The sequence below is a fragment of the Vulpes lagopus genome, chromosome 19, assembly GCF_018345385.1.
Source record: "Vulpes lagopus strain Blue_001 chromosome 19, ASM1834538v1, whole genome shotgun sequence".
Lineage (NCBI taxonomy): Eukaryota > Metazoa > Chordata > Mammalia > Carnivora > Canidae > Vulpes > Vulpes lagopus.
The window spans coordinates 12,998,956-13,016,056 of record NC_054842.1 but is presented as its reverse complement, the minus strand read 5'-3'; the positions used below and the strand labels follow the sequence as shown (position 1 = coordinate 13,016,056).

The 17,101-nt window shown below is 46.3% G+C and overlaps 1 protein-coding gene across 3 annotated transcripts in view; it reads right to left on the bottom strand.

Moving 5' to 3' along the window:
- The window catches only part of OSBPL10 (oxysterol binding protein like 10), a 297,175-nt gene extending 287,964 nt beyond the window's left edge, over window positions 1–9,211 (bottom strand). The window contains exon 1 of one of the 3 annotated variants that reach the window (XM_041734080.1): window positions 8,945–9,211. Coding sequence is in view for 1 of the 3 variants with exons in the window: in XM_041734078.1 (XP_041590012.1) it covers window positions 8,062–8,342 (281 nt within the window). In the remaining 2 variants the exon portion in view is untranslated. Of the gene's footprint in view, window positions 1–8,061; window positions 8,715–8,944 lie in introns of those variants that run through there. The other 2 variants (XM_041734078.1, XM_041734079.1) reach the window with 2 other exon arrangements.
- Between the last annotated feature and the right edge of the window lie 7,890 nt (window positions 9,212–17,101).

The following is a 17,101-nucleotide window of genomic DNA, read 5'->3' as shown; positions in this document are numbered from 1 at the left end:
CTTCACCAGCCTGGGCTTCTACAAACTACCCCTCTAAGAAGCTGGCTGGGACGGGGAGCAACCCATTCATTCATACAGTGCTGGTGGAGTGGGAAATAGTTCTGCCAAACTGGAAAACACTTTGGGAGCTTCTCCAGGCACCTACACTATGACCCTGCAATTCCAGTCCCTAGGAAATTTATTCCAGAGAAATAAAAGCACATGCCCACACAAAGACTTATATACAAACTTATATCCAGAAGTTTTATGGATAATAGCCAAAAACTGGAAACAAACTAAATGTCTATCTACGAGGGAATGGATAAACTGGTATACCACAGAATGTAATATTACTCAACAACAATAACAAAAACCAAATTACAGGGGCGCCTGGATGGCTCAGTTAAGCATCTGCCTTTGGCTCAGGTCATGATCCCAGGGTGCTGGGATCCAGCCCCACATCAGGCTCCCTGCTCAGCAGAGAGTCTGCTTCTCCCTCTACCTCCTCCCTTCCACTTGTGTTCTCTCTCATTCTCTCTCTCTTTCTCAAATAAATAAATAAAATCTTTTTAAAAAATTATAATCTACTGATTGATGCAGCAACATGGATGAATCTCAGAACATCAGGCTGATGGAAATAAACCAGACTCCAAAAGGATATCCTATACTGGTCCATCTATATAAACCCAAGAACAGACAAAACTAATTAGTGGTGATAAAAATCAGAAACAGATCATAGAGGATGTGGAACTTGACTGGCAAGGAGCACAGGGAAAATTGGAGGGGGGTGGGGGGATCAGAGAATGTTCTGTACTTTCTGAAGCAGTGGTGACATGGTGTCAACAATTGCCAAAATTCACCAAACAGAACACCTGAGACCTATGCATTTTATTGTATTTAATTGTACTTTTAAAAAACAGTCTTCAGCTAATGAGTCATTCAGATGACAAAATGGAAAACACAGAGGATGACAAGTATACTTACTTCCAAACTGATCGTTCATTGGTATTTACAGAAAGCCCAAAGAAAGTCTGATTTGCCCCTGAAAGCAAATTAGGTTTGCTCACTGGCATTAGAATTTCCCTCACAACGGTGCCTACCTTGCATCTGGCCAAGGGTCTGTCTAGTAGACAGAGATGGATGAATCCACCAAGCCTTCCTGACCAGCCCACTTGCAGTCAAGACAGCAACCCTTTGACAAACAGAGATGGCTGTCACCATGGCAACCAGTGAAGGGTGGGAAAGGTGGATGGGGAAGGTAGAGGGCTTCAGAACCACCTTAGAGTGATGCCCCTATGGGGGCTGTGAGTGCCATACTGTAGCCCTGCGACGTCCGCGTCCTAACCTCTGGCACCTGCAAGTGCTACCTTATAGGGTATATGGCAGACATGCTTCCACTAAGGATTCGAAAAAGGGGAGATTATTCTGGGTGATCTGGTTGGGTCCTAAATGCAATCAGAGGAGTCCTTCTAAAAGGGAGGCAGAGGGAGACCTGACACACACAGAGGAGAAGGCAACGTAAAGACAGAGGCAGAAACTGGAATGAGGCGTTATGATCCAAGGAATGCCGGCAGCCACCAGAAGCTGGAGGAAGCAAGAAATTAATCGTCCCTTAGAGTGTCTGGTGAAAGCATGGGCCTGCCAACACCTTCATTTTGGCCCAGTGAAGCTAATTTCAGACTTCTGGCCTCCAGAACCATGAGAAAATAAACATCTTACCGCTGGGTAAGATGTACCACTGACCAAGTTCATGGTCATTTGTTACAATAGCTGTATGAAACTAATACAGACTGGGAGCCTTAAATCCAGTATTGGTTCTGCTAGCTGTCCATATCCCTCTAATCGCAATTCAAACTTTTAAGAAATATTCAAATTAATAAAAGTTGGGTTTTTTTTCTTTTCTTGAAAGAAAACAGCCTCATTACCATGGGAGTAGGCAGAGATTCCCTAAACAGGACTTAAAAAGAACTCAGAGGAAAAAAATTTTTAATGTGACTATATTAAAATCTAAAATTTGGGGATGCCTGGGTGGCTCAGTGGTTGAGCATCTGCCTTCAGCTCAGGGCATGTTCCCAGGGTCCTGGGATCAAGTCCCACATCAGGCTTCCGGAGTGAAGCCCTCCTTCTCCCTCTGCCTATGCCTCTGCCTCTCTCATGAATAAATAAATAAATAAATAAATAAATAAATAAATAAATAAATAATCTTTAAAAAAAAAAAGTTCACCTCAGGAAAAAAAATGATGGAAAAAAAGAAAAGAGGAGAAATAATATCACCCACAATCCCATCAACAAAGGAAAACCATAGTAACCATTTGGCATGAATTCTCCTCAAATACGCATACATTTCAAAAAGGGAGGGGAGAACGCATCCCACAGGGAGTGGTTAACCCTGGCAGGTGCTCCATAAATATTTTGAATCATAAGTGAATAAATCATGTTGTATGCTGCTTTGTCACCTAGGCAACCACCCCTCTATTATTATTGTCCATGAAGTAACCCAGTGTCCTGAAAGGGTTTGAGTATGCAGGCTCCCAACAATCTGGCAAGCCAGACAGCAAGATGTGTGAATACTTTCTAAGTACACGTGGGCAAGAACATAAAACCCAGGTTGAAAATCAACCCCGGTAGCACCAACTGCCTCTAAAATGTACTCCAAAGCGTTTGTTTTAATTCAGTGTGGTTTTAAAAGTTAATGCATGCTCCCCCCTGACTTTTCTAAATGAGCCAAGTAGCCCCCAAAACCCTGGGAAATTCTGCCCAGAGGCTTAACACTCATTCTCAAAGAATGTCACTCAAGCAAATCAGGTCGAGAGCAGGCCCTAGATATCTGGCCATGAGAGGCCCACGTAATGTGGGCAGTGGTGGGCTCTCAGTCACAAGATAGATCAGACTTCTGACCCTGAAGACACAGATGGTTGCAGAGAGCAGGGCCAATGACAGACATGTGAACTTAGAGACGAGGAGACAGAAGCAGGTAGAGAACCAAGAATTACAATAACAGTAGCTAACACTGGTCAAAACACAAGAAAACCCTGTTTTAACTTCTTCTCTGTCACCCATTCAGTCCCTGAGCTATTCCATAGTAACTATCTACTGAATCCTCATTATATGCCAGACCCTGTTTAAGACACTGGGAGTACAGCACTGAGCAAAGCAGACAATTTATACCCTGTCCTCAAGGGGCTTACATCTCATGCAGAGACAAGAGAAAAATGTGGAGCATGTCAGATGGTGGTGGTTATGGAGCAAAATAAAGCAGGGAAGGGAGACAGGGATTGGAGGCTGGGGGAGTAAGTCGCCTGTCATAGAGATGCAAATGTTTGCTGGGTACCAAGTTTATTTTTTGTTTTTTTAAAGATTCTATTTATTGATGAGAGACATAGGCAGAGGGAAAAGCAAGCTCCCCCCCAGAGTGCCTGAGTGGGACTGGATCCCAGGACCCCAGGATCATGACCTGAGCTGAAGGCAGATGTTCAACTACTGAGCCACCGAGGCTCTCAGGTTCCAAGTTCTAAAATGATCCCTTCAAAACCAAACCGTCATATCCTCTCCAAAGAACTCTGGGATGATCATGTTAATGGAGTTCCAGGGTAACCACAGCATTCAGAAAATAAACCAAGAACTTTACAGACGAGAAATGATCCACTTAAGAGGGACAAATTGAAGATTCAATAATAGCTACCGGTTCTTCAGATCTTGTTATGCACTATTCTCAGCCGCTTAACAGACCAGTATCCTCACGTAATCTTCACACTGAACTAATGAGAAGGGTTAACATCTTTTCTACGTTTAACAGATAAGAAAACAGGAGCCCAGAGCAATTGAAGAAACAGCCCAAGGTGACACGCGTGCTAAATTCTGATGTTGGGGTTTGGCCGTCAGAGTCCACATTCCCCTTATATTCCAATTAAACGTCCACTACTGGCCTGAGGTTTTCTTTTGCTGATACTTATCTTACTTATCCTATTCAAGATTTGCCTCTTAATATTTTTTAAAGATTTATTTATGTATTTGAGAGAGAGGGTGCACACAAGTGGAGGGAGAGGCAGAGGGAGAAAGAGGATGTCAAGCAGACTTGCTGCTAAGTGTGGAGCAGATGTAGGCTTTGATCTCAGGACCCTGAGATCATGACCTGAGCCGAAATCAAGAGTCAGATGCTTAACTGACTGAGCCACCCAGGTACCCCTTGCTTTTTAATATTTTACTGAATTCTTACAACCCCACCAATCTCTCTCTCACACACACACACACACACACACACACACACACACAAACTGGAGGCAGGTTTCATATTTGCAATGTCTTTTCTCCAGATAATAAAAACTGAATGGCAATGAAGACTCTCAAATATTTAAACACCACTTCCTAGATCCAATTAGAAATTATATTCTCAAACACCTGATGTCACAAGCAAACTCAAAATAGTCCCATTTGGGTTTGAGACTAAAGTTAACCTTAGGGCAAATTAGAGTTCATATAGCCAATTTCTCACGGTATAGATATCTCAAATTGAACACAGTCCAAAGGGAACTCCTGGTTGTCCTCCATCCCCCCTGCAAATATGCTCCTCCCCTGCAAACCTCATTTCTCTAAAGGACACCTCAACATCCAACTCAGTCTCCCAGAGATGCAAACTCAAAAGTTCTCCTTGGCCCCTTTCTCTCACCTCCTCATCCAACCCATTGGCAACTTCTATCCTCTCCACTCCACTACTATACTTTTTCTCCACTTGTCCTGACCCCACATACCTGTGCCCAGCCTCTCTTCCTGGACCCCCATAAGGAGCTCCTAAGTGGTCTCTCTGCTTCCTGGTCGGTCTGACTCTAAAAATCTCATCTCCACAGAGTACTGAGTGAACTTTTTAAAATACGAATCAGACCGGCTCACCTCTTTGCCTAGAATCCTTCAGGACCACCAAAACAGAGCCTTAAATTCTTCCCCTGGCCTACAAGGCACTGTGCAATCTGCCTCTCCAAACTCCTGGGGCTCACTGTCCCCCTGGTTCACTCCATAGGAAAACCAAAAAACTGAGTGAAAAGACAGTGCTCTGAATTAAAATCTAGTAAAGACACTAGATCCACACAAAATTATTTCCACAAATACTTATTTTTTTATCATTTTTTTAACAGGGGTTCAGGTTGTGCAGGTCCACTTATACATAATTTTTATATAAATACAGCAATACCATAAATATATTTTCTCTTCCTCGTGATTTTCTTAATAACATTTTCTTTTCTCTAGCTTGCAGCTTGCTTTATTGTAATACAGAAGACACAACACACAAAACATGTGTTAATCAACTGTTTATGTTGTTGGTAAGGTTTTGAGTTGACAGTAGGCTATTAGTAGTGAAGTTCTGGGGAAGTCAAAAGTCATATAAAGATATTTGACTCTGTAGGGATTGGTACCCCTAACCTCTTTGTTGTTCAAGGGTCAACTGTATTTTTTAATCTTCATAGCACCTGCCACCTCTGAGGTTGTTTTGTTCATTTAGATGGATTTCCTCTTTAACACCATCCTATAGAACTATACCTTACTATACTTGAAATATTTTTAACCGTAATAATGAATTATAGAGTTTCCTTAACGTACATTTTCGCCATGCTCTGATTCTTTCACACTCCCTCAGTCAATGAGTGTGAGCCCTGTACCCTGGATGTACTCTCCTGACTTGAGTGTGTCCCACAATGTGCCGTCTTCTCTCCTGTGGCCTCTTTTTATGTCACCTACTTTATGTTCTGGCCCAAACTGCCTTCCCCATGGGTGGTGATGGGGCCAAGTGTGCTACTAGTGAATTCCAACAGGATACAAAACGGAGTGTTAGAATATACACTATATAGCAACACGAGATCATACAAGAGGACACTAGAGTAAAAACTGCTATTGGGTGATAGGTACCACATCCTGGGAGCTGGCAAAGGGCATGGTCAACAGCATGGCAGCCTGGAAATACACACCAAGAATTTTGTGGCTAGAGATCTGTCATTTACTGCAGGCAGCTTAAAAAGATATGCCATGAGGTTCAAAAGTCAAGGGAATTTGAATCAGGTTCCCCCACTATTTGTACCAAGGTGTTCCCCTAGACTAGGGAGCTCTGGACTCCTTCTACTTTTTAATTCTGCATCTTCTCCACTACTTCAAGTGAAGATGCACGTGCGCTTTGCACACTGGAATAGCTCCTGCTCACAGAAGAGTGCCTGGCACATAGTAGATCCTCAATAAATATTCTCTGGATAAATAAACTCATGAACAAGTGAATATATTGTCTTTCTCCTCTTCTCTCTCTCTCTCTTTTCTTTTTTTTTTTTTTTTTTACTGTTCCACACCTCCCCTTGAGAAGGGAAAAATGTGCCATCACTGAGTCATCATAAATCCTCTCCAGATCACTAATGGTCCCTCAGCCACAGTTCACAGACCTGGACACTGAAACATTAACCATTAGAAAAAGATAATGTTTTTGGAGTCGGTGGTTGACTTAGAAAATAGTGAGTCTGCTGTGGTTAAGAATAAACGCTAGTGGCTATAGATCACAGGAAACAAACTCAACAAAGATGAGACCTCCTAACCTCTTAAGTGTATGAGTGCATTTCACCTATGTAGCCTGCAATCACGTAGATATTATTATTATTAATTTTGCCTCTTCTCAATCTGGCATAACCTAAATACCTCAGTGGATTTAAAATTATACAAAAGCATGAGTGACTCCAATTCCTCCTAAATCCACTGCAAAGAACAAATCCTTTAATATGCACTGCAGGTAAAATACCGTCCCCAAGTGAAACAACTGTAATCCAGGGTAAAATCTCTGTTGGCCTCATAAACTACTTGAAAAAAAAAAAAAAAAGGCATTAAAAGTGACTGGCGAACACACAAACCACACCAGCAAGGCACAATTACCCAGCACTGCAACCAGATTTAGTCATCTCATCTCTCTCTCATCCTACACAGTCTACCTGTTCTTTTTAAGCTTTCAGAAATTGAAGGGGAAAAGGGAGAGGCAACAGCAGATACCAGGGCTATTTTGAGAAATAAAAGGATTCAAAAGTTATAGTGCAACTTCCACTGACATAGGAGCAGATCTCCGAGGAAACCCAGGTGACTCAGAAAGTTCTCTGTCTCTAACACCAGTATAAAAACTCAGTTTCCATACTTGGGCAGTCACTGTCCTCCTAGTTTCCTGTACATAACTGCCTGATCAAAGTTTCGGTTGGAAGCAATCTGAACATTTCCAATCCATCTGCAGGGAGAGAGCACCAAGAAAGCTAGTCTAACCAAAGAGAGAAGCAACAGCTCCCCAGGGTGTGATTCAAACTTCAAAAGCATCCTCAAGAACCCCAAGTCCTAAATTCCAAGGACGATTAAGGGCAGGACAAAAGATCTCATCAACAACCTCTCCAAAAACCCCATTCTTCTTGCACGGACCTATGGCTCGATTTTGAAAAACAAAGTGGGGAGAAAAAAAACAAACAAACAAAAAAACAAAAAAACCTGTAAACAGCAGTACCACATCTGCTCCTTTCAAGTCCTGTTCACTATGCTTCGTTGTTCCTCACACGTTACCACCAATGCAAGTGGGCTGGGCACCCCTTCCCTTGACATCTCCATCCTTCCACGTGGCCACAACTAGGCTTCCCAATGGTGAGGACAGAATGAGTGAGCAGAGAACTTAAAAAAAGCCACCCAAAGGGAGAAAAAGAATGACAACGGTTTAAAGAGCAAGCTGTCCATTTCCAAAGGGGAGGGGGTGTTTAAAAAATAAATAAATAAATAAATAAATAAAAAACTCCTGTTGCAGAGATTGGAGGTCTCGGGCCACCAGGTGGGCAGGAGGTGGCACGCGCTCCGCACTGTGCGGGGAAGTGGTGGGTTTTGGTGGCGGCGGTGGTTCCAAACACCCGAAGTTTTCAAGGAAGGGAACTGCTCTGAGGGGACCGACTCCAGGCACAAAGCGCGCCCCGCGCCCCGCGGGCTCAGCCATTCTCAGGAGGCCCGGGCCCCGCGCTCCCCCGCCCCACCTGGGGGCGCCCCACCTGGAGCGAGCGCGGCGCGGGGGGCGCGCGGGGGGCGCGGGGGGCGCGTTACCTGTTCTGCCAGCCCTGCAGGAGGTTGGTGTATTTGCTGAGCACGCCCTCGAGCGCCGGCTCCCTCCGGCGGCCGCCTCCCCCGGACGGGCTGGCGGCCACCGAGCCCGGGCTGCTGCGGCTGCCCCCGCCGCCGAGCCCCGCGGCCGCCGACCGGCTGGAGACCCCCCGGCCGGCCAGGGAGCAGGAGGGCGAGGACCCGGCCGAGGTGGCGCGGCTGCTGCTGCGGCTGCTGCTGCCGCTGCCCCCGCCGCCGTCCGCGCCCTGGGCCGCCCTCTCCATGGTCCGGGCGCGCCCGGGAGGCGGGTGCCCGGCGCGGTGGCGGCCCCGGCGCGGGCTCCTGCTGCTGCCGCCGCTACAGCTCCGGCGTCCGGGCCGCGCGCGGCTGCTCCAAATCCCCGGGAAACGCCTGACTCATACAGGAGGAAGAGGAGGCGGCGAGGGAGAGCCGGGAAGGAAGCCAGCGGGCTGGATGCAGCTGCGGCCGCCCCTCCCCCTCCCCGCCCCGCCCCGCCCGCCGCGGCCCGGCCCGGCCCGGCCCCTCCCTCCGACTAGTTCCTCGGCAAGTTCGCAGGGGGCGGCGGGTCCCGCGAGCCCTCCGCGGGCTCCTCGGCCTCCCCCTCCCCCCGCCCCGGGGCCCGGCCGCGGCGCGGGCACGCCCCGTCACCCTCGCGGTCCTCCTGCCGCCGCCTCTCGGGCCCGCAGCGGCGGCGGGGAAGCTCCGAGCGCGCCTCCCCACGCGCCCGCCGCCGCGGGACCCGCACCCGCACCCGCACCCGCACCCGCACCCCGGCCCCGCCCCGCCCGGCCCCGCGCAGGCCACGCGCGCAGCCTCCCCTCCGGCGGCCTCCGCCGCGCCGCCCCGGACACGCGCACGCAGTCACCTGCGAGGGGCCCCGCGGGCCGGGCGAGGCGCAGGGCGGCCGCGAGCTCCAGGTTCTCCCGCGCGGCCGGCACGGGAGGGGGCAGGGGTCCCCGCGGGTGAGCTCGCCCGGCCCCGTCACGCTGCGGCGTTCTCGGAAACGCACGATGGACCCCGGGACCCGCGCCGACAGGGGGCAGGACCCGGGCGCCCGCAGGTACCTCCCTGAGGGTGCCCGGGGCGCCCCACTCCCTCGGACGGGCACCGTAGGTCTGGCCGGTCCCGCCGCGCGGCTGTTGCCACACAGCACCAGGCACCTGGACGCCAGGGACCATAAAACGAGTAAGACTGAGCGAAAGGCAAAGGAAATCAACGGAAATTCACGCTCCTAGCGAAGTATGCGCTCTCCCCTGCTGCAACTTCTCCCCCGCACCCCCACCCCCACCCCCACCCCCACCCCAGGACACACTGAGCCGCCGCAGCTAGGTCTCCAAATCTAAAATTGTTGCTCTTTGGCAAAAGTAGAGGAGTTGCACTCTCTCCACCCCACTAATAATTTCTGTGAGTATAAATATCCAATGCAATCTGGAAGTTTCTAAAATTACCTAGAAAAATAGCTTTGAGGAGCTCAGACACGCCACACCACGCACACACGGACACACACACAGGAAACAAAAAAAAAAAAAGAGTGATAGATTGATAGGTAATCCCTGCCCAAAGGATCTACAAACCCACAAAGCAGATAAATAATTCAACAGTTTAAAAAAAAATTACTAAATGGAATAGAGTCAGCTCTCATGGAGGCAATTCCCCCAAGCCCGACCCCCCTTTCTAGCTCCATATACTTCCAGAAAGCTCTCAGAGGTGGTTTACCTCTATAGAAATGTTCATGGAGAAGCTTCTGGGGCTCATTAGAAGCCATTGTGCCCTGAATAAATTACAATTCCAGGTGTAAAGAGAGAAAAGATCCCCCAAAGAGGCTGCATGGTAGAAAAGACTGACTCTGAAGCCAGACAACTGAGTTGGAATTTATGACCTCCATCGAGTTAGCTCTTTTAGCCTGAGTTTTCTCACCTGCAAAACAAGACCAAATGGTACAACTGGCTGTGATGAACTATGGGAGAATGTTTATTTGTTCAAAATATTTACTACCTCTCTCTTTGGGAGTATCCTCCCTCCTCGTTGACCTCAGGCTTGGCGGTGGAGCTGCTTTGGCCAGTGGAGTGTAAACAGATGTAATATATGCCACTTCCAAGCATTAGCTTTAAGAGCTATCATGTGGTTCAACCATCTTTCTCTTTTCCTTCCACCAGGTGATCAGTGTGTCCTAGATAAACGATCCCCTTCAGTTTGGGTCCTGCAGTGAGAAGACATATGGAATTCAGCAGAGCCAAAGCCAGTTAGCGTTGGCCATGTCACATGCACAAAATGTTTGTTATAAACCTCAGGGATTTTTTTTTTTAAGATTTTTAAAATGTATTTAGAGAAAGAGCACGTACACAGGAGCAAGGGGAGGGTGGAGGGAGAAAAAGAGACTCTCAAGTAGACTCCATGTTGAGCCTACTTTTCACTCAAAGCCCAACGAGCCTGAGATCATGATCATGACCTGAGCTGAAATCAAGAGGCAGATGCCCAACCCAGGTGCCCCACCACTGAGATTTTAGGAAGCATCTTTCCTACAGCCTAACTTTGCCTAAGCCACCTGATACACAGATCAATATGTGAGTGTCCATAAAGTCCTTCACTGATGTGAAGACTGAGAAGGTGGATACATACTGAACTATAAATATCAGTCATCATGTGCCAGAATAACATTCCTTCTTAGGGGAGACTGCCACTCTAAGTTCCTGTTGAAGTGCCATCATTTTACTTTTTTTTTTTTTTTAAGATTTTATTTGAGAGAGAGCTCAAGCGAGGGGAGCAGCAAAGGGAGAGGGAGAAGCAGGCTCCCCGCTGAGCAGGGAGCATGGTACAGGGCTTGATCCCAGGACCCTGACATCATAACCCAAGCTGAAGGCAGATGCTTAACAACTGAGCCACCCAGGCACCCGCATCATTTTATTTCATATTATCTAGCCTCTACCATCATTACGCCATGCTAGCCAGCCAACCTGTGACTGGATGAGCTAGTGCAGCAAATTCACCCGAGACGAGGATTGAGTCCCACATTGGGCTCCCTGCATGGAGCCTGCTTCTCCCTCTGCCTGTGTCTCTGCCTCTCTTTCTGTGTCTCTCATGAATATATAAACAAAATCTTTATTGAAAAAAAAAAAGAAAAATACAGATAGAATGCCTGGAACTCTAAGAGCTATTTTAGAAGCCATACATGAATGGAGCAATAAGACAAACAGCACACCTCTTAACATAATGGGCAGAATCAGCAGCCCCTAGTAAGGAGCTGACTGCCCCCATCTTCTCCACATGGGCCTGGAGAGCTGGTCTGCAGTTTCCAGTACTAGCCTCAGAAGCTCCCTCCTCTGCCTAGGAATATCATTCTTGCCAATGGCACATAAAGCCTTGGAGGATGTTCACAGACTAGCGAAGAAGTAAGCGGACACTGACCTAGTTGGCCAGATGACGCTAAGGAAGTCACCAGAGGAGAGAACACTGTCACAACCAGATGCCCCTCTGACATCAGCTTGGTCACATTTGTCTTAGAAACCGCTGGTCCGGGGGTAGCTGGGTGTCTCACTGGGCATAAGGATTTCAACATGAATTTGGGAGAAATGAATATTCAGACCATAGCAGGCAAGATGGTCTGAAGCAAATCAACTGTGTGGGATTAGATATGGCCAAGGAGGTGGGTGGCTCAGTCGGTTAAGCGTCTGACTCTTGGTTTAGGCTCAATTCATGATCTCATGGGGCCTGAGATCAAGCCCCATGTGTCCAGCTCAGGGGTCTGCTTGAAGATTCTCTTCCTCTGCTCCTTCCCCCACTCACATGCACTCTCTCCCTCCATAAAATAAATCTTTAAAAAGAGAAAAAAAGCAACAGCTGGTCTGCTGTGTTCTCCATTCCACCTAAGTGGCTCAGTTGGTTAAGCAGCTGACTGGATTTTTGATCAGGTCATGATCCCAGGTCCTGGGATGTAGCCCCCTGTAGGGCTTGGGGCTCAACAGCGAGTCTGAGGATTCTCTCTCTTCCTCTCTCTGCCCCTCCCCCCACTTTAGCAGACATGCACACTTTCTCTAAAATAAATCTTTTTTAAAAAATAAAACATTTTTACAGAAGAAGAAGAACAGAAGAAGAACAGATTTTACAGAAGAAGAAGAACATTTACAGTTCTTCTTTCTATTTGAGAGATGGAGAAAAATTGGATCAAAGAGATGTTAAGCAACATCCCCCAAATCCTGATGGAGCTAGGATTTGAACTCAGGCAATTTGGCTACTGAGCCTGAAAACTCAGGCCACTACATTCAGGATAGATCCAATCTCATTTCTTCTACTTAATGAAATCACTAAAAATACAGCTTGGCATCAGGAATTCCATTCCTATTTTATTTGTGTTCATTTAGGGATGGATTCTCCCGTCACCAGTCTGAGGGAAGCAGGGCAGGAGCTAGGGTCCCTGGCACTCAGCCGAAGGGCTTGCACGCAGTAATACCCAATCAATGTTGATTCTTTGGTGAATGAAGCCCAATTTTACCGAAGAAGAAACAAACTCTAAAGGAAGAGCCAATAGTGAAGCTGAACTCCAAGTCCAATATTCTTGCAAATATAGCCTGTTGCCTGAACTGTTGCTACGATGTATATATGCAACTTTACCATCCAGTGGGAGGATGAATGTACTGCATTAGGGTATGGACAGTCCATCATCCAATGAACAAGCAACTCCAATAGGAACACCCCAAGGGTTACACCTAGGGACCATCAAACATGGTCACGTGCAACTTTGTAGTCTAGCTATATATATTATACTGTACTAATCTTTATATTGTATGTATTAATATATAATATTAAAATTTTATGCATTAAATTGTGTGTGTTATATGATTAATATTTACATGTATTACATTTACCTTTTATATATATTATGTACATTATATTATTTTCCCAAAATGCAAGTTATGTCATTTTTCTGATGGTCAATTTTAGTAAAATAGATAGACATTGGGGATCCTGGATGGTTCAGTCAGTTAAGTGTCTCATGCTTGATTTCAGTTCAGGTCATGATCTCAAAGTTGTGTGATTGAGCCCCGTCCGGTGCTGGGCTCCATGCTGGGCGTAGGCCTGCTTAAGATTGTCTCTCCCTGGGGATCCCTGGGTGGTTAAGAGGTTTAGTGCCTGCCTTCGGCCCAGGGCATGATCCTGGAGTCCTGGGATCGAGTCCCACATCAGGCTCCCTGCATGGAGCCTGCTTCTCCCTCTGTCTGTGTCTCTGCCTCTCTCTCTCTCTCTCTCATGAATAAATAAATAAATAAAATCTTTAAAAAAAAAAGATTGTCTCTCCCTTTCCTTCTGCCCCTTCTCCCCACCTCCCTCCATGCTTGTGCATGTGCACTCACTCTCAAAAAAACAAAAATAAATTTTTAAAAATAGCTGCTCATTTTTTAAAGATTCACATACATAAAGGTACAATGTAGAAAATGAAAAAATCCTTTTAATGCCTTCTCAGAGAAAACCCCTGTTAATAATTTATAGACCTCCTTCTAGACACTTTTCTATTTTTTTTTAAAGATTTTATTTATTTATTCACGAGAGACACACACAGAGAGAGAGGCAGAGACACAGGCAGAGCGAGAAGCAGGCTCCATGCAAGGAGCCCGATGCAGTACTTGATCCTGGGACTCCGGGATCAGGCCCCGAGCCAAAGGCAGAAGCTCAACTGCTGAGCCACCCAGGCATCCCTAGACACTTTTTAATGCACAAACATAGTTATATATTATTCAAATACAAGTTCACATTATAAAATGATGATTTCTAACTTGTTTTATTGACAAATGTGTAGTATGGACAGTTTCCATTAGAGCTATATTATTTGTTTTCAGTGTTTATTTTTTTAAGATTCATTTAATTATTTATTTGAGAGAGCAAGGGGGGAGCAGAAGGAGAGGGAAAAGGAGGAAACCAACTCCCTGCTGAGCAAGGAGCCCAAAGCAGCTGTGTCTCCAACCCTGAGATATGACTTGAGCTGAAATCAAGAGTCAGATGCTTAACCAACTGAGCCACCCAGGTGCTCCATATCATCATTTGTAAGAGTATTACATTGTTTATGTGTGCTCCCCCCCAATTTAATCCTTTCACTACTGATGAACACGAGGATGTTTCAAACTTTTGCTATTATAAAAAATGTCACTTACATAACTTTTTCCATTAAATGATTTCCTTAGAATAGGAGACGAATTGTAATGACTGGGTCAAACCATATATATGTTATAAATATGGCTCATATATTACAAAATTATTCCCAAAAAGTCTGAGTCAGTTTTTCCTATGCTGGTCCCAAGTGGATCTTCCATGTGTTTGAGCATTGGCTAGATGGTCCAGGTTGACCTTGGCTGGGACAACTGGCCTCTCACTCCTCCACAGGGTCTCTCATGCCCCAGCAGACTAGGCTGGGCTTGTTCTCACAGCACTGGGCTTCCAGAGTCAGGAAGCACGCAGAGCTTCTTGAAGCCTAGTCTGGGAACCAGCATCAGGGTTATTTCTGCCACATTTCAACAAACAGTGCTAACTCTGCACCACACAGGGAGGGGTCCATATGGCAGTGTTTTGGGTCCCTGTGGTAACTTAAAGGGAAACCTTCCCAATGTGAGGAGTCTTTCATTTCTGAAATTTCCTTGGAGCAGGAACTCATTTAAGGAAACAGAAAATAGATATAAAGTTAATGAAAAATAAATAATTTCTAAAAACGGGGCACCTGGGTGGCTCAGTTGATTAAGCATCTGCCTTCAGTTCAGGGCATGATCCCAGGATCCTGGGATCAAGCCCTGCATCAGACACCTTGCTCAGTCGGGAGCCTGCTTCTCCTTCTCCTTCTGCCCCATCTGCTGCCTATGCTCTCTCTCTGCCAAATAAATTAATTAAATCTTTAAAAAATAATAATAATTTCTAAAAACAAATAGTGCTGGAACAACTGGACATTTATATGCCAAAAACTAAAAGACCTATCCTCACACTTTATATAAAAGTTACCTTAAAATGGGGGCACCCAGATGGCTCAGTTGGTTAAGCATCTGCCTTCGGCTCAGGTCATGATCCTGGGGTCCTGGGATTGAATCCCACTTAAGGTACCATGTCTAGGGATCCCTGGGTGGCGCAGCAGTTTGGCGCCTGCCTTTGGCCCGGGGCGCGATCCTGGAGACCCGGGATCGAATCCCACGTCGGGCTCCCGGTGCATGGAGCCTGCTTCTCCCTCTGCCTGTGTCTCTGCCTCTCTCTATCTCTCTGTGACTATCATAAATAAATAAAAATTAAAAAATAAAAAGGTACCATGTCTAGTTCCCTGCTCCTGGGGGCATCTGCTTCTCCCTCTCCCTTTGACACAACTGCTTGTTGTGTCACATCAGATGTGTCACAAGCAGATGTGACACATCTGCTTGTGCTCCTTCTCTCTCTCTCTCTCTCTCTCTCTCTCTCTCAAATAAATAAATAAAATCTTTATAAAAAATTACCTCAAAATGGATCAAAAACTTAACATAAGGGGTGTCTGGCTAGCTCAGTCGCTGAAGCGTGCCACTCCTGATCTTGGATTATGCATTTGAGTGCCACGCTGGGTATAGAGGTTACTTAAAATCTTAAAAAAAAAAAAAAAAAAAAAACTAAATGCAAGATGTAAAGCTGTTAGATTTTTAAAAGAAAATGTAGGAAAATTTTGTATAAACTTCAGTTAGGAAAATGGAGCAAACTATGTTGGCTTGTGTGAAAGGGGAAGGTTGTCAGGCAGGGCAGAACCAAGGGTTCCAAGAGGGGAGTCTGGAATCACAGAAAATTATTCCCAGGCCTTGATATCCCAGTCAAGGAACTTGCAACTGGACTACAATTTGCCTGACTCAGCAATTAGAATTGCTGAGGCCCACTCATCCTTCTGTTCGCTCCCTTTTCTGAACAGGGATATGAAGAGCAGTTACCCTATGCCTGTTTCACCACTGTGTTGCAGGAGGGGCAGCACAGATGCCCTGCTTCTTCCATTTCTGGAGTCATGACAACTACATGCAAGGAGCTGACCTTAAGGAACCACACCTGAGGAGCTTCTCTCCTGAACTACACTCAGGTGACAAGATTCTGGACTGGTGGCTGGTGCAGTGATGGGTTGAGACCCTTGAGTGTGTTGTTGTTTTGAGGTTTTGTGGGGTTTTTTTAAGATTTTATTTATTTATTTATTCATTAGAGACACAGAGAGAGAGGCAGTGACATAGGCAGAGGGAGAAGCAGGGGAGCCTGACGCAGGACTCCATCCCAGGACCCTGGGACCACAACGTGAGCCAAAGGCAGATGCTCAACCACTGAGCCACGCAGGCGCCTCTAGATGACTGTGTTGTGCATATGGGAGGAATATAAATCATTTGTGGCCTGAGGGTGAGCTGTATTGCTTTCAAAGATATATCTGCACCTTCTGTGATATGCCTCCCCTCAAGAGCTGGAGCTAGGTTCCTCTCCCCTTGATGTAGAATGGACTTGGTAGCCCACTTCTAATGAGCAGAATATGGCCAAAGTGACACCGTGTCACATCCAAGGTCAGGTTAGAAAAAAAGACAATGGTTTCTGTATAGGTGAGCCCCCTTGCCCTTTCTCTCTTCACTCATTCTAACGGAAGCCAGCTGCCATGATGTAGGGACAGTCAGGCAGCCTAGGGAAAGGCCCATGTGGGAGGAATGAGGACACACCAGCCAATCTGTGGAAGGAGATCTTCTGGTCTCAGCCACAAGTGACCTTGAAAGTAGATCATCAGCCAGTAGGACTAAGGAATGACTGCAGCTCTGATGGACACCTCCATGCCAACCCCATGACAGATCTTGCACTGCAAGCACCCAGACAAGCTGCTTCCACATCCCTGCCCCTCAGAAACTGTGAGATAATCAATATTTGTTGTTTTACGACACTAGGTTTGGGATGATTTGTTATTTGGCACTAGAGAACTAATACAAAGGGCTACCTTGAAACGGTATTTTGTGATTTGCATCTCTTGGTTTTCTTTCCCAAGACTACTAACCAGCTTTTCACATCCTGAAGATATGGA